The sequence below is a fragment of the Gigantopelta aegis genome, chromosome 14 (assembly GCF_016097555.1).
Source record: "Gigantopelta aegis isolate Gae_Host chromosome 14, Gae_host_genome, whole genome shotgun sequence".
Taxonomy (NCBI): Eukaryota; Metazoa; Mollusca; class Gastropoda; order Neomphalida; family Peltospiridae; genus Gigantopelta; species Gigantopelta aegis.
The window spans coordinates 13,471,573-13,497,794 of NC_054712.1; the positions used below are offsets into that span (position 1 = coordinate 13,471,573).

At 39.9% G+C, this 26,222-nt stretch overlaps 1 protein-coding gene across 8 annotated transcripts in view; it reads left to right on the forward strand.

Moving 5' to 3' along the window:
• The window catches only part of LOC121388697 (integumentary mucin A.1-like), a 65,269-nt gene extending 39,963 nt beyond the window's left edge, over window positions 1–25,306 (forward strand). For 2 of the 8 annotated variants that reach the window (XM_041520158.1, XM_041520157.1), the window contains exons 6-13: window positions 798–894; window positions 2,118–2,195; window positions 5,912–6,060; window positions 7,665–7,714; window positions 8,950–9,061; window positions 11,301–11,461; window positions 13,155–13,285; window positions 15,322–15,337. In XM_041520158.1, coding sequence (XP_041376092.1) covers window positions 798–894; window positions 2,118–2,195; window positions 5,912–6,060; window positions 7,665–7,714; window positions 8,950–9,061; window positions 11,301–11,439 — 625 coding nt within the window. In that variant the 3' untranslated portion in view covers window positions 11,440–11,461; window positions 13,155–13,285; window positions 15,322–15,337. Of the gene's footprint in view, window positions 1–797; window positions 895–2,117; window positions 2,196–5,911; window positions 6,061–7,664; window positions 7,715–8,949; window positions 9,062–11,300; window positions 11,462–13,153; window positions 13,286–15,069; window positions 15,132–15,321; window positions 15,442–16,421; window positions 16,474–18,039; window positions 18,607–20,052; window positions 20,164–20,266; window positions 20,679–21,582; window positions 21,793–23,541; window positions 23,653–24,769 lie in introns of those variants that run through there. The other 6 variants (XM_041520159.1, XM_041520153.1, XM_041520155.1 and 3 more) reach the window with 6 other exon arrangements.
• The last annotated feature ends 916 nt before the right edge of the window (window positions 25,307–26,222 follow it).

A 26,222-nucleotide genomic window follows, 5' to 3' on the forward strand; every position in this document is an offset into this window, starting at 1 on the left:
AGTGGTGTCGTTAAACAAAACATACTGTCCCTTGTATATTATATTTCAAATGTTTTTGGAGGGTAATATTGCACTGAAGGCACTCAAAGAATGTTTTTTTTTGGTTTTTTAATTATCGGTTCATAGTTGTTTAAAGCTACATTATGTAGTATATATTTAATACTTAATCATCTTGCATATGCCATCCAGTTTAATTTTATTTTCCGTGAATATACAGCCGACCTATATATAATATGTGCAGCTTCATGTCATACGGGAAATTCAAAATTCCATAGCACCAAAACTACCCCCCCTAGTGCTCCCTTGCACCTGCCAGTGCGGGCTGTCCCCTCTTCGACCCACCCCAACCCTTTTATTATCCTGGACGGAGGAGCCTACCATGGCGGGCACATGGGCCCAGGACAGTCGTGCGCTACAACAGCTTGCTTTGAATGTGCTCGTAAAACACTATGACCTGATCTGACCATGTGCAAGATAAATGTGCGACATTGAATTTGGAGGGGCGGCAACTAGCCCAATAGTAAAGCGCGAGCCCTACGCGTGGTCGGTCTAGGATCGATCCCCGTCGGTGCCCCATTTGGGATATTTCTCAGTCGTGGTATGTGCTGTATTGTCTGTGGGATGTGCATATATAAGAGATCCCTTGCAACTAATGGAACAATGGAGCGGGTTTCCTCTCTAGGACTATATATCAAAATAAAAATAAAATATTGACATCCAATAGTCGATGATTACTAATCAGTGAAATCTAGTGGTGTCGTTAAACAAACAAAAAACATTTAACTTTATATTTTCAGACACTTTAATCGTACAGATTCGGGATTGTCTGCTGCAGAAAGAAGACTTCTTGCACTACAGGACATTCGGGAATATTTTGCCTACATCATGAATGGGGTAATAGTATTTGACTGACTAACAGACACACTGTTTTGCATAAAATATAACACGATCACAATGATAAGACGTAAAGGCTCTAGTGTTGTTTGTTAACAATATTTGGACCTATTACAGCATGCCATTTTTGCCTAGAACTTAATTCCTGAATATTAAATTCTTCCAAATGTTCCCATGTAATGCCGATTTTGAAATACGAAAGAAAGATATACTTTGTTTTGTAAACTTACTAGATAAAATAAAATTTATTCTTGTGTTTTTACTATTGCCAATTCTGTTTCTAGATTTCAACAAGTGAGAACATATAATTGCTATCGGTTAACTATTCGGTTCCAAAATGCAATGTTCGTAGGACAGGACAGGGGACAGGGCAGGACAGGACAGGGAACAGGGGACAGGGCAGGGGACAGGACAGGGGGCACAGGGCAGGGGACAGGACAGGGCAGGACAGGACAGGACAGGGCACAGGACAGGGCAGGACAGGACAGGACAGGACAGGACAGGACAGGGGACAGGACAGGGCAGGGGACAGGACAGGACAGGACAGGGCAGGACAGGGCAGGGGACAGGACAGGGCAGGACAGGGCAGGGACAGGACAGGACAGGACAGGGCAGGGCAGGGCAGGGCAGGACAGGGCAGGGGACAGGACAGGGCAGGGACAGGGGACAGGACAGGGCAGGGCAGGGGACAGGACAGGGCAGGACAGGACAGGACAGGGCAGGGGACAGGACAGGGCAGGACAGGGGACAGGGCAGGGGACAGGACAGGACAGGACAGGGGACAGGACAGGACAGGACAGGGGACAGGACAGGACAGGACAGGACAGGACAGGACAGGGGACAGGACAGGACAGGGCAGGGGACAGGACAGGGCAGGGGACAGGACAGGACAGGGACAGGGCAGGGGACAGGACAGGACAGTACAGGGGACAGGACAGGACAGGGCAGGGCAGGGGACAGGACAGGACAGTACAGGGGACAGGACAGGACAGGGGATGGGACAAGACAGGAGGGGACAGGATAGGACAGGGGACAGGGCAGGACAGGGGACAGGACAGGGGTCATAGTGATTTTTGAATAGAATAGAATAGAATATAACAGAACCGAAGAGAATAGAACAGAATAAAAAGAACAATTTAATGGGAATATTCTTGCTACCCAGGATCATAGAACTGGAGCAGTATTTATACAGTTAGTGCACCTGTCTCGTGTTTTGTGTTCAGGTAAACCTGCGCTACAAGACGATAACTGGCATGGGTTCCAGCCTGGTGATCTCACTCAGCAGTTTCGTCGTGGTAGAGGTATGTATAGTTTTAAAAACCAGTCATCTCGAAAGAAAGAAAGAAATGTTTTATTTAACGACGCACTCAACACATTTTATTTAAGGTTATATGGCGGCAGACATATGGTTAAGGACCACACAGATTTTGAGAGGAAACCCGCTGTCACCACTACATGGGCTACTCTTCCGATTAGCAGCAAGGGATCTTTTATTTGCGCTTCCCACAGGCAGGATAGCACAAACCATGGCCTTTGTTGAACCAGTTATGGATCACGGTGTAAGTGGTTTACACCAACCCATTGAGCCTTGCGGAGCACTCACTCAGGGTTTGGAGTCGGTATCTGGATTAAAAATCCCATGCCTCGACTGGGATCCGAACCCAGTACCTACCAGCCTGTAGACCGATGGCCAGCCACGACGTCACCGAGGCCGGTCAGTCATCTCGAAGATACAAAACAAAAAGAGAGAGTATTTTAAAACAGTTAACCTTCCATTATTTGACCCAAATGACCTTAATTGACCACAAAATGACCTCTAGAGGTCAAAATTGAGTGAGTACTTGCCCTCGCCATTCACCATAAACGTGATATAGGACAGACGTACACGTTTTTAGTGGTTTGTCTGGACATATTTAGATGGAAGTTAGAATCTTATAAAGGCGTTGGCGGCCATTTTTTAAATTATTTGTTGTATTAATTCTCCCCCCACCCCCTCATCCAGTACCATATAACCGTGATTAAAATGTGCAGAGTGCGTCGTTAAACAAAATATGTCTTTCGCGACACCCACGCAAGGGCAAATCAAAGGAGGATACTAGGGGGAACCTTCCCCAACCCCCTCCTCGAAGCAATTAAAGTCCCCCTCCCTTTTTTTATAATTTTCATTTCACGAACGCCAATCATGTATAGAAGTGCCCTTTACAGGAGTTGGTCCCTGTGGCTTTTTGCCCTTGGTCCTCTCCCTAAAGTTTTTCCTGGGCCCGCCCTTGCCACGTCCACACAAAGTGCTGCTGACGTATTCGTTATGCTGTCATAATGCCGCATGTCATTGTGCCGTATTGAGACTGCTAGGACTTGTTACCGGTTTCCATCAATACTGAGTTTTAAGGGCCCAGTGGGTAGGTGTAAGGGCCAGCCAATATACTGATCTCTTTCTCGGTAAACCACTAACAAGTAATCCACTACCTTGGACAGAGAGCTCATATCGCTGAGGTGTGTGTCCAGGACACCGTGCTTTAACCTTAACTGGATGTAAGAACGAGATTTCGAGTTGCAGTCAAATGTATAGGTCTGTGTTGTTAACTAATACCGATATCCATGATTAGGGCTGTACCGGTGTGTGTTAACTACTGGTGTGTGTTAACTACATACCGATATCCATGGTTGTACAGGTATGTATTAACATACTGGTATCCATGGTTAGGGTGGTACTTGTATTTATGTGTTAACTACATCAGTCCCTCTTGAATTCCGTGATTCCGCGGACGCGGAAACATTTGCAGAATTTGCACCATCGTGCAGAATAGTTGTTCGTCCGCGGAAAATCACTTTTCGTGCAGAACACGTGCAGAATTAATAATTTTAGGCCGTGGAATTTGTCTTAAACACCGCAAAATGTTCGATGTTTCTGAATTGTAACATTAAACATGGAATTTTATTAGTGTTTACTTTCCATGCAGTAATAAATAAAAACATAAATCATTTGTTTGTTTTCTTTTAAGTTATTACAGGCTGGACTAGTAACCGCCTCACAGTTACTATAGTACTGTCGGAAATAGAATAAAAATGATTTTCGTCGATTATTTCTTACATATTAAACAGACAAGTAAATATTATGTAAATATCTATTTAATGATAGTCTACCTACTTTAGCATTTACTTGTTTTGGCTCTCATTGATGTACAAGGTGGTGTTTACTCTTGAAATTAAAATAAAGATGTCAGTAAACAGGTGATTTGTGCACTTTATTGGAACAGACTATAATAAATTTTGATCAGCATGTGTCAATTTCATTGCTGTTACAATATATGAAGGACTGTTTCTGATGACAGTTTAGCCCTATTCCTCTCCAAAGCAAAATATTTGTAGACATTTATAAGTAACTTTTAATCAAAACTGTCAAGAACCATTTTGAGTTTGTGATCTAATATACTGGTATTAAAGGTGCTATCTCAAAGATGCATAATGACAGCTATTGCAAATCATGTTTTTATTACATTTTGCTTTAACATTTAAAAACTACACCTTTAACTATATGCCCATAAATGATTATAGGAAATAATTTTATTTACTAGTAGAAAATAAATTTTTATTGGAGAATCTTTATCACAAACAGATGCTCACATATAACTATGATATAGCACCTTTAAGTTGTTGCACGATTGTGTAAATTTCTAATGTACTAATATTGAATTTATATTCACTAAATATGCTGGTCATAATTAATAATTTATGTTGCAATTCAAAATAATCGGTTAACTTGCAGTTTTAAATTAAAAGTTTGTTTATGGGTAAATGAAATTGACACAATGGATTGTGGCCAGATGTTCCGATCGTTGCTCGGTGCGTAGGTTACGGAAACCGACGAAGACGGGTTGTAATTACATTTTGACAGATTCCACAAATACGAAATAGGATTCAGCAATTCCATTTTATTTAATATAAAATAATTATATTAACATATAAGTATCGATTGTTGGAATCGTGATGTTAAGCAACAATATTTAAGGTTTTATTAATCACAAATCACATTTAACAAAGAATCAATAAGCGTAAAAACAGGAGGGTTTTTTTCCATATCGTTTCCATTTCAAGTTTTAATGTTTCAGTCTTCCGGAAGCACCCGTCTGCTTAAAACACAAATCGTCTGCTTTTTCGCGATTTTCAAATAAATCTGTAACATTTTGAACATCTAGTTTTAATTTTAAGTGTTATTTTTCAGTTTTATATGTTGCAGAATTTGCTGCAGAATTCATCAAATTTTACCGCAGAATATGTCAAATTTTACCGCGGAATTTTAAAATGTTTGCCGCGGAATTCAGGGGGGAGTGCTACATACTGGTTTTCATGGTTAGGGCTGTACTGGTATATATGTGTTAACTACATACTGGTATCCATGGTTAGGGTGGTACTTGTATTTATGTGTTAACTACATACTGATATTCATGGTTAGGGCTGTACTGGTATATATGTGTTAACTACATACTGATATCCATGGTTAGGGTGGTTCTTGTATTTATGTGTTAACTACATACTGATTTTCATGGTTAGGGCTGTACTGGTATATATGTGTTAACTACATACTGGTATCCATGGGTAGGGTGGTTCTTGTATTTATGTGTTAACTACATACTGATTTTCATGGTTAGGGCTGTACTGGTATATATGTGTTAACTACATACTGGTATCCATGATTAGGGCTGTACTTGTATTTATGTGTTAATTACATACTGATATTCATGGTTAGGGCTGTACTGGCATATATGTGTTAACTACATACTGGTATCCATAATTAGGGCTGTACTTGTATTTATTTATTAACTACATACTGGTATTCATGGTTAGGGCTGTACTGGTATGTGTTAACTACATACTGGTATCCATAATTAGGGCTGTACTTGTATTTTTGTGTTAATTACATACTGGTATCTATGGTTAGGACTTTACTGGTATATATGTATTAAATGTACACCGATATCCTTGGTTATTAATTATAAAGAGGTGTATCTCTTTGTAGACGGCAGCTGCTTCAACATGGACAGAAGACAATGTTACGATGACGTCATCAGGAGGAGAGGTCAATGCCCTTACTGTATTGGAGGCTTTGAGAGACTGGGTTGGCAGCAGCAATTTACCGTCCAACGATCACGTGATGCTGTTTACTAAGTGTGTAGTGTGACGTAAATTTCAAACTATTGCCGGTGTGGTTAAATTACAAGTCTAGGGTCCTCACATTCAGAGTGGTCCCAGACAGTGGTAATAGTGGTCCCAGACAGTGGTAATAGTGGTTCCAGACAGTGGTAATAGTGGTTCCAGACAGTGGTAATAGTGGTCCCAGACAGTGGTAATAGTGGTCCCAGACAGTGGTAATAGTGTCTCATATTAATGTGGTGTCCAAAGCTCAAATATTGTCCACACAATGGTGTTTAGGAAGGAAGGAAGGAAATGTTTCATTTAACGACGCACACATTTTATGTACGGTTATATGGCGTTGGACATATGGTTAAGGATCACACAGATATTAAGAGAGGAAACCTGCTGTCGCCATTCCAAGGGCTACTCTTTTTTCGATTAGCAACAAGGGATCTTTTATATGCACCATCGCACAGACAGGATAGTACATACCACGGCCATTGTTACACCAGATGTGGAGTACTGGCTGGAACGACAAATAGCCCAATGGGCCCACCGACGGGAATCGATCCTAGATCGATCACACCTCATGCGAGCGCTGTACCACTGAGCTACGTCCCGCCCCCTACACTGGTGTTTAGTCGCTTTTTTTCATATGCTTACATAGACACATTCGCCACATACGTATATACACGCAGGCACCAGTCTGCATCCATCAAACTAAGCATGCTAGTAACATAGACACATTCGCCACGTACGTATATACACGCACGCACCAGTCTGCATCCATCAAACTAAGCATGCTAGTAACATAGACACATTCGCCAGTAACATAGACACATTCGCCACGTACGTATATACACGCACGCACCAGTCTGCATCCATCAAACTAAGCATGCTAGTAACATAGACACATTCGCCACGTACGTATATACACGCACGCACCAGTCTGCATCCATCAAACTAAGCATGCTAGTAACATAGACACATTCGCCACGTCCGTATATATACGCACGCACGTATATATACGCACGCACCGTCTGCATCAGTCATATACACGCACGTATATACACGCAGGCACCAGTCTGCATCCATCAAACTAAGCATGCTAGTAACATAGACAAATATCTCAAGTTATTGTTGGCCTATGTCTGTTTGGCACAATGGACAGGTACGTATACATAGACCTACATTAAGAAGTGCAAAAATATTATACATAGACCTACATTAAGTCATAAGAAGTGCAAAAATATTATACATAGACCTACATTAAGAGGTGCAAGCATATTACATATAGTCCTACATTAAGTGCAATAATAGTATACATAGACCTATATTAAGAAGTACATAGACCTACATTAAGAAGTATATAGACCTACATTAAGAAGTACATAGACCTACATTAAGAAGTGCAGGAATATACATAGACCTACTGTGCCAACATTAAGTGTTAGAATATTATACATAGACCTAGATTAAGAAGTGCAGGAATATTATACATAGACCTAGATTAAGAAGGGCAAGAACATTAAACATGTTTTATAAAATAGTTTTTGGGCATCTATCATTAATATCGCATTGAGGAAATACCGTAGGCCTAGTTCAGAATTTTATTTTACATATTGTTTATATTTTAGGTATGATTTGTACACAGTTTCTGGCGGCACAAAATCAAACAATGTGATTGGTTAGTATCGCTTTCTTTCATTCTATCTATCATGTCTCTTTCTCTACATCACAGTGTCTCAAAATATCTCCTGCTCTGTGTCTGTACGTCTGTTCGTCTGTTTAGCCTTCTCTGTTTCATTTTGCTTCCTTTTTATTTGTCTTTTTGTTTCTATATATGTATTTCTGTGTTTTTAAGAAAAATGGTTTGTCTGTCTTATTTGTTTATCTATTTGTATATCTGCCTGTATATCTGTCTGTCTATTTTGTATATGTCTGTATGTCTGTTAGTATGTCCCCCCTCTCTTAAATATATCTATCTGTCTGTCTGTCTGTCTGTCTATCTATCTATCTAGCTGAGATCGATCCCCGTCGATGCGCCCATTGGACTAGTTCTCGTTCCAGCCAGTGCACTACGACTGGTATATCAAAGGTCGTTGTATGTGTCACCCTGTCTATGAGATGGTGCATATAAAAGATTCCTTGCTACTAATGGAAAATGTACCGGGTTTCCTCTCTAAGACTATAATTATGTCAGAATTAAAAAAATGATTGACATCCAATAGCCAATGATTAAAAAAAAATCAATGTGTTCTAGTGGTTTCGTTAAACAAAACAAACTTTAACTTTGAACTTTAACAATACCGACTGCTCTCTTAACTAACCACTAACAACTGCACCTGACTAATGTAAATTAAACAAATTTAATACTGAGCCTAAAATTAAGAATGATTCAATAAAATGCGTCCTTGATAATCAAGTAGCCCATATAACAGAGATGTATTCAGAATAACGAGACTGAACCTTAAAGGAACAGATCCTAGTTTTTAAACACTACAGCATATTTTTCACTATTAGAGCCGTTTATGATCACTGAAATCAAGCATTACTTATATTTTATTCTTTAGATTACCCATTACCGTAGAACCGAAGTGTTTCTGGTCATCCTGGTGTTTGTAGTACCAGAAATTGCTTTTTTTCTTATTTTTAAAACGCACGTGCGTCTGAGAAGTAGCGGTTTATTGATTCGAGTTCTAGTCTATTTTTAAAGATACAAAGTATGTCCTGTTATAACGTCACAGACTCATCTTTCACTCTGTTTTAACTTTATCCAAATGAGTTACAGGTTTGTAAATTAACTAAACTTGGTGTCCATTTTTTACTTGTTAAAACTAGGGTCTGCGCCTTTAAGAGGATATGAAATAGTATGAGATGTGTTTGTTTTTATTGTTAATTTGTTTTTAAAATTACCTTTAGGATATGCTTACGTAGGAACAATGTGCAGGCCGGCGGGATATAGCACATCTGTGATCGAGGATCTGGGGAGATTTCTGCGCATAAATGTAGCTGCTCATGAATTGGGTCACAGGTAAGTTGACGCTGATGTTCGTCAGCGGAGCGTTTCGGATACTGATTTGTCCGGTGTCTGTCGACTTTTCGTTTTGAAGTCGTGGTTAGGTCACCGGTCTACAGGCTGGTAGGTACTGGGTTCGGTTCCCAGTCGAGGCATGGGATTTTTAATCCAGATACCGACTCCAAACCCTGAGTGAGTGCTCCGCAAGGCTCGATGGGTAGGTGTAAATCACTTGCACCGACCAGTGATCCATAACTGGTTCAACAAAGGCCATGGTTGGTGCTATCCTGCCTGTGGGAAGCGCAAATAAAAGATCCCTTGCTGTCTGTCGTAAAAGAGTAGCCTATGTGGCGACAGCGAGTTTTCTCTAAACAAAACAGTGTCACAATGACCATATGTTTGACGTCCAATAGCCGATGATAAGATAAAAAAAATCAATGTCCTCTAGTGGCGTCGTTAAATAAAACAAACTTTACTTTACTCTACCAATTTTGAATGAATTGTTCTTCTGGGACACTAATAGAGAAATATTTTTAAATTTAGAAATTTAGATTTTTTGTTAACTTCTTGAAAATTTAAATTGTAAATTTGAAAGTCTATCTTCCAGAGATTTTGATCAGATAGTTCTGAAATATAATATTACACGGGCGTAGGAAGGTGCCAAAACTCTGTGTGTGTGTGTGTGTGTGTGTGTGTGTGTGTGTGTGTGTGTGTGTGTGTGTGTGTGTGTATTATAAATTTGTGTGTGTATGTGTGTGTGTGTGTGTGTGTGTGTATATATGTGTGTGTGTGTGTGTGTGTGTGTGTGTGTGTGTGTGTGTGTGTGTGTGTGTGTGTGTGTGTGTGTGAATTATTAAATTTAAACATTTTAAATAATAATTTAACATTAAAAAATTTCAGTCTAGAGTTTTGAACGGATAGTTCTGAAACGTGGTATTAAACGTGTGTGTGTATATATATATATATATATATATATATATATATATATATATATATATATATATATATATTATTTTGTTTTCTATATATTTTTTCTGGTTTCGTAATATATCTGAATGAAAAAAACGTTATTCGTGATCAAGACTGTATCTCTGCATCTCAGAGTCGAATGGGCATTTGGCAAAATAGCGGTTGCTTCCATGAATCTCTATCTAGTGCCTCGTCTATGAGGACAGCCACTCTCGAGGAGACCCTTTACTTAACTGGACAATACATCCTTTTGATTGTCACAAAGCGGACTGCCACTCCCAGACTAATTTAAAATAAATGCAGCTGTGATGACATGCACTCATTAACCACTAGTGATGATATCAGGTGTTCGCGAAAGTTGACCATATCCTGCCCCACTGTTGGCACGCGTCATGATTATACATCATTTCTGGTTTCATTACATATAAACTAATTTGCTTGTTGTCTTATTTCTGATTTTGTCATATGTAATATAGTTTTGTTTGCTGTATTATTTTTGGTGTTATTATATATACAACGTATAACGAAATCAGAAATATTACAGCAAGCAATATATTATTAACTATAATATTTTGCTTGATGCAATATTTCTGATTTTGTTATATAGAAAACATTTTGTTTGCTATATTAATTCTCAACCGGCCTCGATGGTGTCGTGGTTAAGCCATCGGATATAAGGCTGATAGGTACAGAGTTCGCAGCCCGGTACCGGTGTAACAGCCCAAAATATACCCCCGCCAAACTATACCCGGGGTTAAAGTGGGCTAGCCTGTTTTATACCCCTACCCCTACCCCTACCCCTAACCCTCATTGTTTATTACTAACCTGTATACAAAATAAATAAATAAATAATAATAATAAACCCTTTAAAAGAAAAGCAACTATTGTTTTTCATAAAAGAGAGGTATATTCTGGGCTAGTCCAGTTTATACCCCGGGTATAGTTTGTCGTGGGGTATATTTTGGGCTAGTCCAGTTTATACCCCGGGTATAGTTTGTCGTGGGGTATATTTTGGGCTATTACACGGGGTCCACCCATAGCGAGTTTTAACTACTCAGTGGGTAGGTGTAAGGCCACTACACCCTCTTCTCTCTCACTAACCCTCTGTCCTGGTCAGACAGCCCAGTTAGCTGAGGTGTGTGCCCAGGACAGCGTGCTTAAACCTTAATTAGATATAATCACGAAAGTACGTTGAAATGAAATATTAGTTCTCGTCTTTTAATGCATGTATATAAACTAATTAGCTTTCTCTATTATTGTATTTTTGTTTTGTCTTTTTTTTCAGTTTGGGCGCTAAGCACGACGGCACCAACAACAACACGTGTTCTGCAGATGACCACTACATCATGGCGGCCGTCAGTTCGACGAGATACGCCAACTCGTGGCACTTCTCATCTGCTCAGTCGACTACTTCCACAACCTAATAACGGTGCTGCTGAATAAAACGTTAGCTTATTCGTTTTCATTTAAGTCCCGGTCACACTGTGAAGGATCAGGACGCCGGGTTAGCCACGGATACGATCCGGCATCATTCGTGAAAATCCGTTGTTTTCCGTACTAACCTGTACCAATCCTTAGCGATCCGTAGCGATCCCCGTTGTCAACTAACCCCTATCCTTAATAATCCTTGGTTTATCTGTCGAAAACCGTAGTTAAGCCGTGGTGCATCCGTAGGGGACCGCGAATAGACCACCATCCGGCGTCATCCGTGAGGTTTTCATCCGTCGTGGATCCGGCCAGACGATCCTTGACAGTGTGACCGGAGCTTTAGGGCGGAATTTAGCTCAGTGGGTTGAGTGCTCGCTTGGGGTGCTTGCGTTGCAGGATCGAACAACCTCTATGGATTCATTCAACTGATTGGGTTTTTTTCTAGTTCCAGCCAGTGCACTACAACTGGTCAAAAGTCGTGGTATGTGCTTTCCTGTCTGTGGGAAAGTGCATGTGAAAGAACCCTTACTGCATTTGGAAAACTATAGCGGGTTTCCTCTCTGGTGACTGCGTGTCAAAATTACCAAATGTTTGACATCCAATAGCCGATGATTAATGAATCAGTGTGCTCTAGTGGTGTCGTTAAACAAAATAAACATTTTCGTGTTTATATCCTCAGCTATCTGGGCTGTCTATCCAGAACAGTGGGTTAGTGGTTAGTGGTTAATGGACATTTTTCATTTCATTTCAACTTATTTTCGTGCTTATATCCAATTAAGGTTCAAGCACGCTGTCCTGGGCACACACACCTCAGCTATCTGGGCTGTCTGTCCAGGAGAGTGAGTTAGGGGTTAGTTTGTTAGTGAGAGAGAAGAGGGTGTAGTGATCTTACACATACCCACTGAGTCGTTCAAACTCTCTCTGGGTCGGAGCCGGTACAGGGCTGCGAACCCTATACGTACCAGCTTTATGTCCGATGGCTTTTAACCACGACGCCACCGAGGCCGGTGGTTAATGAAAAACATTAGCTCGCTTTCCCGGGACCAACAACCAGAATTAGTTATGTCCACTCGTTGGCAAAACGAGAGTGGCAGGCGTGTTTGCCTGAATTTTAACTGTGGCGGGGGTCTAGAGTGTTAACTACCGTTGTTTATGGGGGGTGGGATATACACTGAGAAAAAATTAAATGTTCTTGAGTAGGGAGGGGTTTTAACCCCCGAAACTCTCTGTAATAATATGGTATTTGTACAAGCAATGCTCGTTGACTAGAGGACAAGGTTTTATTAAGTACTGGTTACGTAACAGTCAACCAACTGCCATTCAGGGTACTTCCGCGCACATGTATATTGACACGTCTACGTAAAAAAAACTTTTATTACCCACCTGGAAATAATGAATCAATTAATGAATCAATCAATGAATCAATCATTGAATCAATCAATAAATCAGTCAGTCAATCAATCAATGTTTATGACACCCCCATCGCAAAATAAATTGATGCTCAAATTCAAAAGTTAAATTAAAAGTGTGTAGAAAAAGTGTGTAAATAAAAACAAATATATATATATATATATATATATATATATATATATATATATAATATAAATAAAAACATATATATATATATATTTAAATAAAGAAGAAAAACAACTAGCGTTGCCGTAACAATGATCAATTCTATATACATGTATTTAGTTCATTTGTATTTCAGCTATGGGCCCCCGTGTTTGACGCAGACGGTGACACCAGTGGACGTACCGGCAGTCAACGTAATGATGGGTCAGAGGTAGTCCTGATGCACAGTGCAAAAACATACGTGGTCCGAGTTCCAAACTTTATCAGGTAGCTTCCTAGCCTAAACCTAAAACAACGTTGGGTCCAGGTGGGCTGGGAGAAAGGGGATGGTAATAAAAAATTAGCGCACACAAATATAGAGTTTTCTTCCAACTAAACAAAAATGGCGCTTTTAAACTATAAATCAGGTATTTCCCAGGAATAAATATTGTAATGACAATGTCTACACTCCATTTGAAGCCCATCACAGCCCACGTGACCCGATCCATAGCACGTGCACAGCACCATTGAGGCAAAAGTGGTTTTGCACGTGCCACTGATCATGTGACTACAATAGCACAGGTGTTTTCATCGTTACTTGTTCCCAGTAGTCTGACACAACGAAAAAACACATTAAAACGATATTTGTTACGACCTGTTTTGATGCCAGGCCTCACAAATGTGCAGCGTGAACGTGCCGTCAGCATGTTGCACGCGGGAACGGCAGTAGCTGACGTTGCAAGGATGTTGGGTTGCAATCAATGGGCAATTTATGATCTGCGGACACGAGTACAACAAACGGGCACCACAGCTGATCGCCCCCGACCGGATAGACCACGTGCGACGTCATAGGCAGATGACCGTCATATTGTGTAACGTCACCTTCCGCAACTGTGTCATGACAGCTACAGTAACCAGTAATGAACTTTTCAGACGTCGGGTTTCCGCGCAAACGATCTGAAATCGGCTGCGAACCGCTCACCTCCACGCATGGCGTCTATATGTTGGACCCATTTTGACCCAATGTCATCGACGTCAACGTCAACTGTGGTCACAATGCCACTTGCGATGGACTCAGAGAGAATGGAATAGAGTCGTGTTTAGTGATGAATCAAGCGATGGCAGGAAAAACATGTCTGGGATGTGCTGGGAATACGCCTGCGCACTCTCAGGAACCCTGCACAGACTTTGCAGGAACTTGGTGCCTCATTAGTGGAACAATGGCGCCGTATCCCTAATGTAGTTTTTACACGAATCACGCAGTCAATGTGGAGGCGTTGCTTTGCAGTTGTGGGTACACATGGAGGGAATACGCGCTACTGAACAAGTGATATCATCAGACGACCCTGCTTGTGAATTACCATTTTGACTGTTTGTGGTTTTGACGAATGCTGTTGGCGCATCGAACAGATTTTTGACTCAACATTTATTCCTATTCTTTCTTTGGACGTCATACAATTAAAAAATACCTTATTTAACACATTTTTCTGTCATATTTGCTAATTAGCCAACATGAAACCGTTGTGAAGTTTTTAATTTGACTCAGTTTATAAATATGTAAGAGTTTTTTGTGTTGTTTTAGTTGGCGAATTTTGTTTTTAAAAATGGGGGGGGGGGGGGGGGCGGGTATGTAACTGCTTCTTGTCCCCCACCGCATACTCACACACACAGACACACACTCGGCGAGAATACTATATATATATATATATATATATATATATATATATATATATATATATTATATTATTATTATTACCAGTGGTTTTCGGTATCGTCAATGTCATATATTAGGAATAAAAACATTATTTTTATTCCTAATATATGATATTGACAATACCGAAACACGAGGGCAATAATAATATCTTTATCATATAATTTCAAGCTTAATGCAACGTGTTTTTGTAAACTATACATGCAACTTTAATTCCATATATTCAAATGACGTAAGAATATATGGCGCGATGTCTTTTTGAATGGAAACGACATCAGACTCGAATGACGTCATTTTGGATGTCCTTACCTCAAAATAAACTGTGCTTAACGTTTTTTTTGTTTTCTGAACGCTGGACAGTTTTCAGTGTAAAATTGCTATTGAAATACTTTTATTTGATGACAGTTACTGAGTGTCACCCAAGTACGTTTGCTTAAATGTTAATAAACCTAGTGCCGTGACCACGATTAATTTACATATAATTTGCAAAGTTATCAAATTCTAAAAGTATGTGATCTGAAAAATATCACATACTTTGATTGCACTGAAAATGTAAAATATAAAGCACTTAGATAGAAATACCAAATACCTTTCATTTATATTATTATTTCAGCGTGGTGTGTTTAAAAGTGATGTCAGTACAATATGTGTAGACATGGGCTGCCTGAATGCGAACGAGACTCAGTATTACCAGTATATCGCAGCTCGAGGAACTACCTGCGGTGATAAAAAGGTGAGACACTAACTTAAAGCTGTGCTGTCGCTTAACCGACCACGGTGGTGTCGTGGTTAAGCCATCGGGCATAAGGCTGGTAGGTACAGGGTTCGCAGCCCGCAAACAGCTCGGTGGGTAGGTGTAAGACCACTACACCCTCTTCTCTCTGACTTAACTACTCACTGTCCTGGACAGATAGCCGAGGTGTGTGTGCCCAGGACAGCGTGCTTGAACCTTAATTGGATATGAGCACGAAAATAAGTTGAAATGAAATGAATGTTACTCGTTTACTCGCTCTATAACCACCTGTAGGAGCGGGACGTAGCCCAGTGGTAAAACGTTCTATCTGTCTAGGATCGATCCCTGTCTGTGGGCGTATTGGGCTATATCTCGTCCCAGTCAGCGCACCACAACTGGTATATCAAAGGCCGTGGAATGTGCTATCCTGTCTGTGGGACAGTGCATATAAAATATCTATTACTACCAATGGTAAGATGTAGCGGGTTTCGTCTCCAAAACTAAATGTCAAAACTACCACATACTTGACATCTAATAGCCGATGATTAATGAATGAACGTGCTCTAGTGGTGTCGTTAAACAAAAGAAACCTTTTAGATCTCTCTGTCACTCTATCTCTCTGTGTCTGTATTTATCTCTCTCTCTCCATCTCTCTCTCTCGCTCTGTCTCGCTCTCTCTCTCTCTCTCTCTCTCTCTCTCTCTCTCTCTCTCTCTCTCTCTCTCTCTCTCTGCCTCTCTGCCTCTGCCTCTGTCTCTGCCTCTGTCTCTCCCTCCTCTCTGTCTGCCTCTGTACGTTCGTATGTATATACGTATAATTGCGTGCGCATCTCTTTACGTGTATGTGGGTGTGAATGTTTGCTCTATATTTGTATGTAGGTAAACGTATGACAAGGAGACATATATTGATGTTACTTCGCTATTTCTAACGATTAACATGACCTCAGTACAATTACGTGTAGATGTTCTTCCACATTTTCAGTGGTGTATAAACGGCGTGTGCGAGTATTCTGTTGACGCACCTAGTATCCCAGGTAAGTGAATTTGGTTTTTGGTTTTCGTTGTTTGTTGCTTTTTTAGTCTCCTGCCGGTCCAATCAGAGGGGACTACAGATTTCATCTCCGTCCTTCTATCTGTCTCTCCGTCCGTCCGTCCGTCTGCCTATCCCACATATAGTTTTCCGAATAAATTTTTCACAATGCTTTGAGATACTGAGTTGAAATTTTGTGTATAGTTTGATCATGTAATTTTACAAATCAAGTTTGACTTTCATGGTGATTTACTCATGTTTGGTAGAGTTATGGCTCATGAACTTAGGAGATATGAAAAAAATTGTTATCCGAACCTTTTTTTGCAATGCCTCAAGATACTGAGCTGAAATTTTGTGTATAGTTTTGTCATGTTCCGTTACAGATCAAGTTTGACTTTCATGGCAATTTATTAATTTTTCACAGAGTTACTGCTCTTGAACATAGGAGATATGAAAATTTGTTTCCCAGACTTTGCTTTGCAATGCATGAAGATATTGAGATGAATTTTGTATACATGTACTGTTTATAGCTATAGATTATAATTACTATTGAAAGAATACGCGTACGACTTTAACACTAAAGGAGCATTGAAGACCGGTTGTTGTGGCCGAAATAAACAAGGCGAAAGAGGCGGCGGTAAAATTTTGAAAAGTTCTCAGAAGGAAAAATAGGCCAAAAAGTTTAAGTAATTTGTTTTTGCGTTATGTCCGAAAAATTCATTCCTCTTATGCTTTGAGCTTGCTTATAGGCTAGCTACTTTTATTATACTGTCAAATCTACCATTGTTTGGAGTTTGTGCATCTAAAGTTAATTACTTGAAATAATTATTGGTTGCTACGTAGAACTTTACAATAGGTTATAATCATGTTTATTTTCAGAGCCATAGCTAGCTAGGGTTGGGGGCGGATGCGGTACACACGCACGCACACACACACACACACACGCACACACACGCACTATTTCTAATTTTAAAACAGCTCTTTTTGTCTAGATGCAGATGACCCTGTATTACTGTGCCGTTTTATGTACACCCCATTACCTCCCCCTCCACACACACACACTTCACGCGCACACGCACACACACACAACACAACACACACATCACATCACACACATACAGCACAACACAACACACACAACACAACACAACACACACAACACAACACAATACACACAAATACACACACACACACACACACACACACACACACACTATCCTAGGTACAGTTGCCACTAACTAGTCAGCATTGTTATGATACCTTTGAAAGAAGTCTCCAGACCTTCAACGTAAGAGTTTACTGTCCATTATTTGATAAACTTTCACATGGTATGTATATATGTGGCGTCGCTTTAACGTTGATTGAAATTAATATCATGGACAACAATCAAACTGTTTGAGAACGCCCGCCCTTCTGAAGACGCCATTAGTATTGACTAAAGCAACACACAGTTTAAATGTTTGTAGCGGTTATGACATTATCAAAACACCATTTTGACTCTGTCTTGTGTAGACATATGATATTTAAAGTGTTAATGTTCTTGTCGTTGAGATGTTCTTGACCGTTATAGATTGTTCACCTGGATACAACAGCACGACATGCGTGGGGAAAACGTGTTCATTTTCTTATACCGATGGTACGCAGTACAATGCCAACTGTTGCTCGATGTGTGAGCTATCACCAACAACAACCACATCATCGACGACGACGACGATTACAACTACGACTACAACGACACCAACTTCAACGACTGCAACCACACCAACAACACCAACTACTGGAACCACACCAACGACACCAACTACTGCAACCACACCAACAACACCAACCACACCAACTACTGCAACCACACCAACTACTGCAACCACACCAACAACACCAACTACTGTAACCACACCAACGACACCAACTACTATAACCACACCAACTACTGCAACCACACCAACTACTGCAACCACACCAACAACACCAACTACTGTAACAACACCAACGACACCAACTACTATAACCACACCAACTACTGCAACCACACCAACTACTGCAACCACACCAACTACTGCAACCATGTCACCACCAACAACAACTACGTCATTGCCAGAGACTGCAAGACCAAGAACAACTAGATTACCAGCAACTGGTCAGTACTGTTTGCAGCACTAGTATTGTATACAAGTTTATTTTAAAATTAAAAAAAAATGTAATTAGTTTGTTTTATTTAACGACACCACTAGAACACATTGATTTATTAATCATCGGATATTGGATGTCAAGCATTTGGTAATTTTGATATATAGTCTTAGAGAGGAAACACGATGCATTTTTCCATTAGTAGCAAGGGATCTTTTATATGCACCATCCCACAGACAGGATAGCACATACCACGGCTTTTGGAACAAGTTTCGAATTATAGTATTTCGGTTCTCACTTATTTCAGTGGTGTAGTGGTTAAGCCATCGAACTTAAGGCTGGTAGGTACTGGGTTCATACCTCGTCAGTAGCTCCCACCCATAACTAGTTTAATTACTCAAAAGGTAGGTGTAAGGCCACTACACCGAATTCTCTACAATAATTACTAACAAACTAACCACTAACCCACTTCCAGTTCCAGCCAGTTTACCATCAATGGAATATCAAATGTTGTGGTATGTGCTGTCCTGTTTGTAGGAAAGTGCATATAAAAAATCCCTTGCTGCTAATGGGAAAATGAAGCTGGTTTCCTCAAAAACTGCTTTAGTATTACCAAATATTTAACATCCAATAACCAATGATTAATAGATTAATTAATCATCGGCTATTGGATGTCAAACATTTGGTAATTTTTATATATAGTCTTAGAGAGGAAACACGATGCATTTTTCCATTAGTAGCAAGAGATCTTTTCTATGCACCATCCCACAGACAGGACAGCACATATCAGTCATTGTGCACTGGCTTGAACAAGAAATAACCCAATGGGACCACCGACGGGCATTGATCCCAGACCGACGGCGCATCAGGCAAGCTCTTTACCACTGAGCTATGCCCCGCCCCTCACAGTATCCTTAAACCCTACCATGCCTTTCTTCAATTACATTAAATTTATTTATTCATTAATCCCCTAACGGTCTAACCGGATGGGGACTATATGTTTCATATTGTCCGTCTGTCTGTCTGTCTGTCTGTCTGTCTGTCCATCCGTCTGTCTCACATATAGTTTTCCCGATGCTTTTTTCACAATTCCTTGAGATTTTGTGAATAGGATTGTACTGTACGTTACAGATCAAGTTTGACTTTCAATGGGATTTACCAATTTTTTTTACAGTTATGGCCCTTGAACTTAGCAGATACGAAAATGTGTTGGGTCCGTTTGGGAAATGTATTGTTTTTATTTATTTATTTATTTATTATTTTATTATTATTTTTTATTTTATTATTTTATTTATTTATTTACTTTTTTTATTATTATTATTATTATTATTTATTTACTTTTTTATTATTATTATTATTATTTTTTTTTTTTTTTTTTTTTTTTTTTTTTTTTTAAATATTATTATTATTATTATTTTTTTTTTTTTAAATTAATTAATTTATTTATTTATTCTAGGTGAATGTATTAAGGTGGTTCCATACTGCCAGTTCCTCAAAGCCTATATCAACATCAAGGGCTACGAATCAGTACGGGAGAAGTACTACAGGTGTGGGTGTGAGCCGAGTGGTAAGACAACTTCTACCTTCACTAGTCCTAACTCAGAGCAACACCTAGTGGGGCTGGGAATCAGTACGGGAGAAGTACTACAGGTGTGGGTGTGAGCCGAGTGGTAAGACAACTTCTACCTTCACTAGTCCTAACTCAGAGCAACACCTAGTGGGGCTGGGAATCAGTACGGGAGAAGTACTACAGGTGTGGGTGTGAGCCGAGTGGTAAGACAACTTCTACCTTCACTAGTCCTAACTCAGAGCAACACCTAGTGGGGCTGGGAATCAGTACGGGAGAAGTACTACAGGTGTGGGTGTGAGCCGAGTGGTAAGACAACTTCTACCTTCGCTAGTCCTAACTCAGAGCAACACCTAGTGGGGCTGGGAATCAGTACGGGAGAAGTACTACAGGTGTGGGTGTGAGCCGAGTGGTAAGACAACTTCTACCTTCGCTAGTCCTAACTCAGAGCAACACCTAGTGGGGCTGGGAATCAGTACGGGAGAAGTACTACAGGTGTGGGTGTGAGCCGAGTGGTAAGACAACTTCTACCTTCACTAGTCCTAACTCAGAGCAACACCTAGTGGGGCTGGGAAGTACCGTCTGTAAAAACCGCTGTCTATAGAGACCACCTTCTGTAAAAACAAATGTCTATAGAAAACACTTTCTGTTAAAAAAAGACCCGAAACACTGCCTACATTTTGTGTAACAACCACTATCCATAGAGAACACCTTGTATAACAACCACTGTCTATAGAGAACATCTTGTGTAACAGCCACTGTCTATGGAAAACACATTGTATAACAATCACTGTCTATAGAAAACACCCTGTATAACAACCGCTGTCTGTAGAGAACACTTTGTGTAAAAAACCTCTGTCCACAGAGAACACCTTGTATAACAACCACTGTTTATAGAGAACAGTTTATGTAATAAATACTGTCTATAGAGACCACCCTGTGTAACAACAACTGTTTATAGAAAACACCTTGTATAACAACCACTGTCTATAGAGAACACCTTGTATAACAACCACTGTATATAGGGAACACCTTGTATAACAACCACTGTCTATAGAGAACACCTTGTATAACAACTACTGTTTATAGAAAACACCTTGTATAACAACCACTGTCTAGAGAGAACACCCTGTGTAACAATCACTGTCTATTTTTGCATTATTTTTTATTGAGATAAAATTTAGCTTGTGTATGACCCACATATCCTACACTATCCACAACTTACTACCATCTGAAGTAAATGAAAATATAATGAATAAAAAGATGAGTATTAAAATGGGTGATATTAATATTCTAAATGATTACATGTAAAAAAATGTACTTGAAATCACATTTCTAATTCAAATACATTTCGATAATTTAAAACCAACGGGAAAAATCAGATTCTGCTTGCTTAAATCATGAAAGTATTTGATCTAGTTGCAGGTAGTTCGAGTACAACATCACCAACATCACCTACTACCACGACACCAACAACCACAACCACAGCAACTACATCACTGCCAACTACAACTACTACAACAACGACACCACCACCAACTACAACTACTACAACAACGACAACTACATTAGTAACGACTACTACAACTACCGGTACCATAGTGCCACGTCCAACGACGCCCTATCCAGGTAATTTATTGTTAAAATGGGGGCAGGATGTAGGCCCAGTGGTAAACACTCACTTGATGCGCAGTCGGTTTGTGATCGATCCCTGTCGGTGGGACCATTGGGCTATTTCTTGTTCTAGCCAGTGCACCACGACTGGCATATCAAAGGCCGTGGTATGTGCTATCCTGTCTGTGGGATGGTGCATATAAAAGATCCCTGCTACTAATGGAATTTTTTTTTAGCGGGTTTCCTCTCTATGACTGTGTCAATATGACCATATGTTTGACATCCAATAGCCGATGATTAATATATCAATGTGCTCTAGTGGTGTTGTTAAACAAAACAACCATTTTTATTATTAAAATTAAATTTTATTTTGTTTAACGACACCACTGGAACTCATTGATTTATGAATCATCAGCTGTTGGATGTCAAACATTTGGTAATTGTGGTGTCTCTGCGTCTTTCCATTACTAGCAATGGGTTTTTCTATATGCATTTTCCCACAGACAGGACAGCACATACCACGGTCTTTGATATACCAGTTGTGGTGCATGGGTTGGGAGAGGTAAAACTAAATTAGAGCTTGGATCCTCTGAGATAATTCAATCCTAAGACACAAGCATCTTATGCGAGCACTCTACCCACTGAGCTATACCACACCCCAGTAATTTATTGTTAAAGTAGGGGCAAGACGTAGCCCAATGGTAAAGCGCTCGCTTGATGCGCAATCGGTTTGGGATCGATCCCCGTTAGTGGGCCCATTAGGCTATTTCGCGCTTCATCTAGTGCACCACGACTGGTACATCAAATGCCGTGGTATGTGCTACCCTCTCTATAGGATGGTGCATATAAGATATCCCTTGCTGCTAATCAAAAAGAGTAGCCCATGAAGTGGCGACAGCAGGTTTCCTCTCTCGTTATCTGTGTGGTCCTTAACCATATGTCCGACGCCATATAACCGTAAATAAAATGTGTTGAGCGCGTCGTTAAATAAAACATTCCCTTCCTTATTGTTAAAGTAGAGCGCTCAGTATTATGTCAGTATTTGAAAAATAAAGTGTAGGGGGTTTGGAGGGGGAGAGGTTTTTATTTTTGGGGTTATGTGTTTTGTTTGCAGAAGACACCAATTGAGCACATTGATTAATGAATCATCGGCCATTGGATGTCAAACATTTGATAATTCTGGCAGGTATTCCTCACAGGAAACCCGCTACATTTTCCAAGAAGCAGCGACAGATATTTTATAAATGTCGAAGTTAACTACGTGTTGGTGGTTCCTTAGTGGGGATCTCCTGTTTGAAGTACCCTTTTTAATGTTATACGTTTTGGGGGTTTTGGGTTGTTTCGGAGGTTTTGGGTTTTTTTTGTTTATTTTTGTTTGTTTTATTTTTTAATTTTTGTGTGTGTGGGGTTTTTTTTTTGGGGGGGGTTGGGGGGGTACATTCATCATCTTGCACGTAAAATACTAAATTACTATGAAAACGCCTCTCTGAGCATCATTATCTCCACATTTTCTTGGAAGCATGCCCTCAAACTCCCACCTACACCCCCCCCCCCCCCCTGGGTCCACCCCTGCTACGTATCGTGTAACTGTACTTTTGGCTTTTCATACCAGTACATGTACAAGATTGCGTTACTTCTTCCTGTTGGTGTCATACTCTCTCTCTCTCTCTCTCTCTCTCTCTCTCTCTCTCTCTCTCTCTCTCTCTCTCTTTATATAATGAGTGTGACGTCACATATAATATGGTCACGTGTTTATTTTCCCAGGTTACTGTAACCAGTATATTCCGTACTGCAGATTATTTGCCCAGTACGTACGTGCTGGAGTGTACCCAAACATAAAGAAGATATTCTACCAATGCGAATGCGATACGTACGGTAAGGCGGTGTCTAATTTACTTTGAGTTTTACCTTATGGACATTTCTGCTGTCAGAGAGAATAGGATCGAGGGAACATTTAGGGAATAGAGGGAACATTTTTAGGCAAACATTATTCCACTTGGTTAAATATTTTTTAAATATATATTATTAATATAAGTATGGTTATCGTCATCATAATGATCATCATCATCATAATTAGTTTTATCAAAGCTACTTGTTCTTGGTATTTAATTTTTTTTTACGATTTTGCATTGTATTTTTACAGTTGCCATGGTAACTGAATGAAAGGTAAAATTTATCAAATGTATCAAAACAATATACATGTATTAGACACATGAAATTAATGATGATGATGACGATGGTGGTGATGATGATGGCGATGGTGATGATGATGTCGATGGTGACGATGACGATCACGATGATGACAATGATTATGATTGTGACGATGATGATGACAATACTTATATTAATAGTAGGCATCGGTAGCATAGTGGATAGGTCATCGGACATAAGGCTGGTGTGTACTGGTTCGCTTCTCGGTAACGAAACCAGGGCCCGTGCTTATAAAAAAATTTAGAGTCGAAACTCAATCTCAAATGACGTCGCACGCATACAATGTGTATGGCGTTGTCATGACATTAGTGCCTCAGAGGCTCGAGTCTACTAAAGGAAGTTGTATAAGCGCCAGACCAGGGCGAGTCTAACTACTCAATGAGTGGGTGTAAGGTCACTATAGGGACTTGTCTCTCACTAACCACTGAACCACTGTCCTTGACAGACAATTCACATAGCTGAGGTGTGTTCCCAGGACAGCGTGCTTGAACCTAATTGGACATAAGCACAAATATATCTATATAGGTGATGAACTGTGTACTTTAATTTTATTAAGAAGTTCTTTAGCATTACCTGGTTGCTATAGATAAAACTACAAAACTAACAAAATTTGGAGATCAAACAGTACGAAACTAACAAACTTTAGAGATCAAACAGTACAAAACGTAAGTTGAAAAGTTATGAAAACGTATGCCTATGTTTCCTCTCATACATAATATTATGCTGGAATCATGTTAGGACTATGATATCTGTGTTAATCAGTATGATTGTTTTGTTACAGTGTGAATCTGCGACAGTCTACAACGACGACTTTATCAACGGCAACAATGACACCGCCAACAGCTGAAATAATAGTGCTGATATTTCTCTGTAGAACTGTATCAAAACGAAAACTATGTATAACTTCTACTGCCGAGTGTTCTTTTATGTAGATTGAATACAATGTTTTTTTTTTATCTTTGATTGAATTTTTTTTACCCTTTTTATAAAAAAAAAATTATTTTGCTTTTTACTATTTTGTCTTTTTTTTTTTTTTTTTTGTCGTTTTGTAAAAGATTATATGAATTAAACAGAGCTGCTTCAAAAATCGTCTGTTTTATGTTTAATGATTTTTCTTGTTAAAACCACTGAACTCAGTTTGTAGCCAGTGTAAAATATGTACGGTTATTAGAGAGCCTTCGTAACCAGACCATTACTGTTACGAAGTCTGTTTTGTTTTACGACACCACTGGAGCACATTGATTAATTAATCATCGGCTACTGGATGTCAAACATTTGGTCATTCTGACACGTAGTTATCAGAGGAAACCCATTACATTTTACCTAATGTAACAAGGGATCTTTTATGCGCATCATCCCACCGACAGGATGGCACATACCACGGCCTTTGATATACCAGTCGTGATGCACTGGCTGGAACCAGAAATAGTCCAATGAGGCCACCGATGAGGATTGATCCCAAACTGACCGCGCATCAAGCGAGCGCTTTACCACAGGGCTACATCCCGAAACATTACTGTTACGAATATATTATTCTATTTCTTATATATCCTCAAAAACCAGGTTTTAAGCAAATTTTAACATCTTTTTTCACTAAAAGTTATTTACGGCCATTGCACTTGTAGCTAACTTACGCGACACAGACAGGTTGTCAGGTTAATTATACGTCACAATGTAATCGATTTCCATCGTGTAGGTTTTCACTTGATGTATGGCAGTGGTGATCTGGTGATCACCTAAAAGCAGACCAGTCGTATGTTTAAAAATTGTTAACACACGTCCATGTGTAAACAAGTATGTGTGAGAAAGAGTAGCCCATGAAGTGGCAACAGCTGGTTTCTTTTCTCAATATCATATTGAGAGAGAAAATCCGCTGTCGCCACGTCATGGACTACTCTTTTCGATTAGCAGCAAGGGATCTTTTATATGCACCATCTCAAAGACAGCATAGTACATACCACGGCCTTTGTTACACCATTTGTGGAGCACTGGCTGGAACGAGAAATAGCCCAATGGGTCCACCGACGGGGAACGATCCTAGACCGACCGCGCATCAAGCGAACGCTTTACCACTGGGCTATGTCCCGCCCTCTCTAAGACTAAAATTACCATGTTTGACATCCAATAGTCGATTATTAATAAATCAAAGAGCTCTAGTGGTGTCGTTATACAAAATAAACTCTAACCTGTTGCGGAGGAGGGGGTCCCACAACCTTTTCACTTAGTCTTGGACG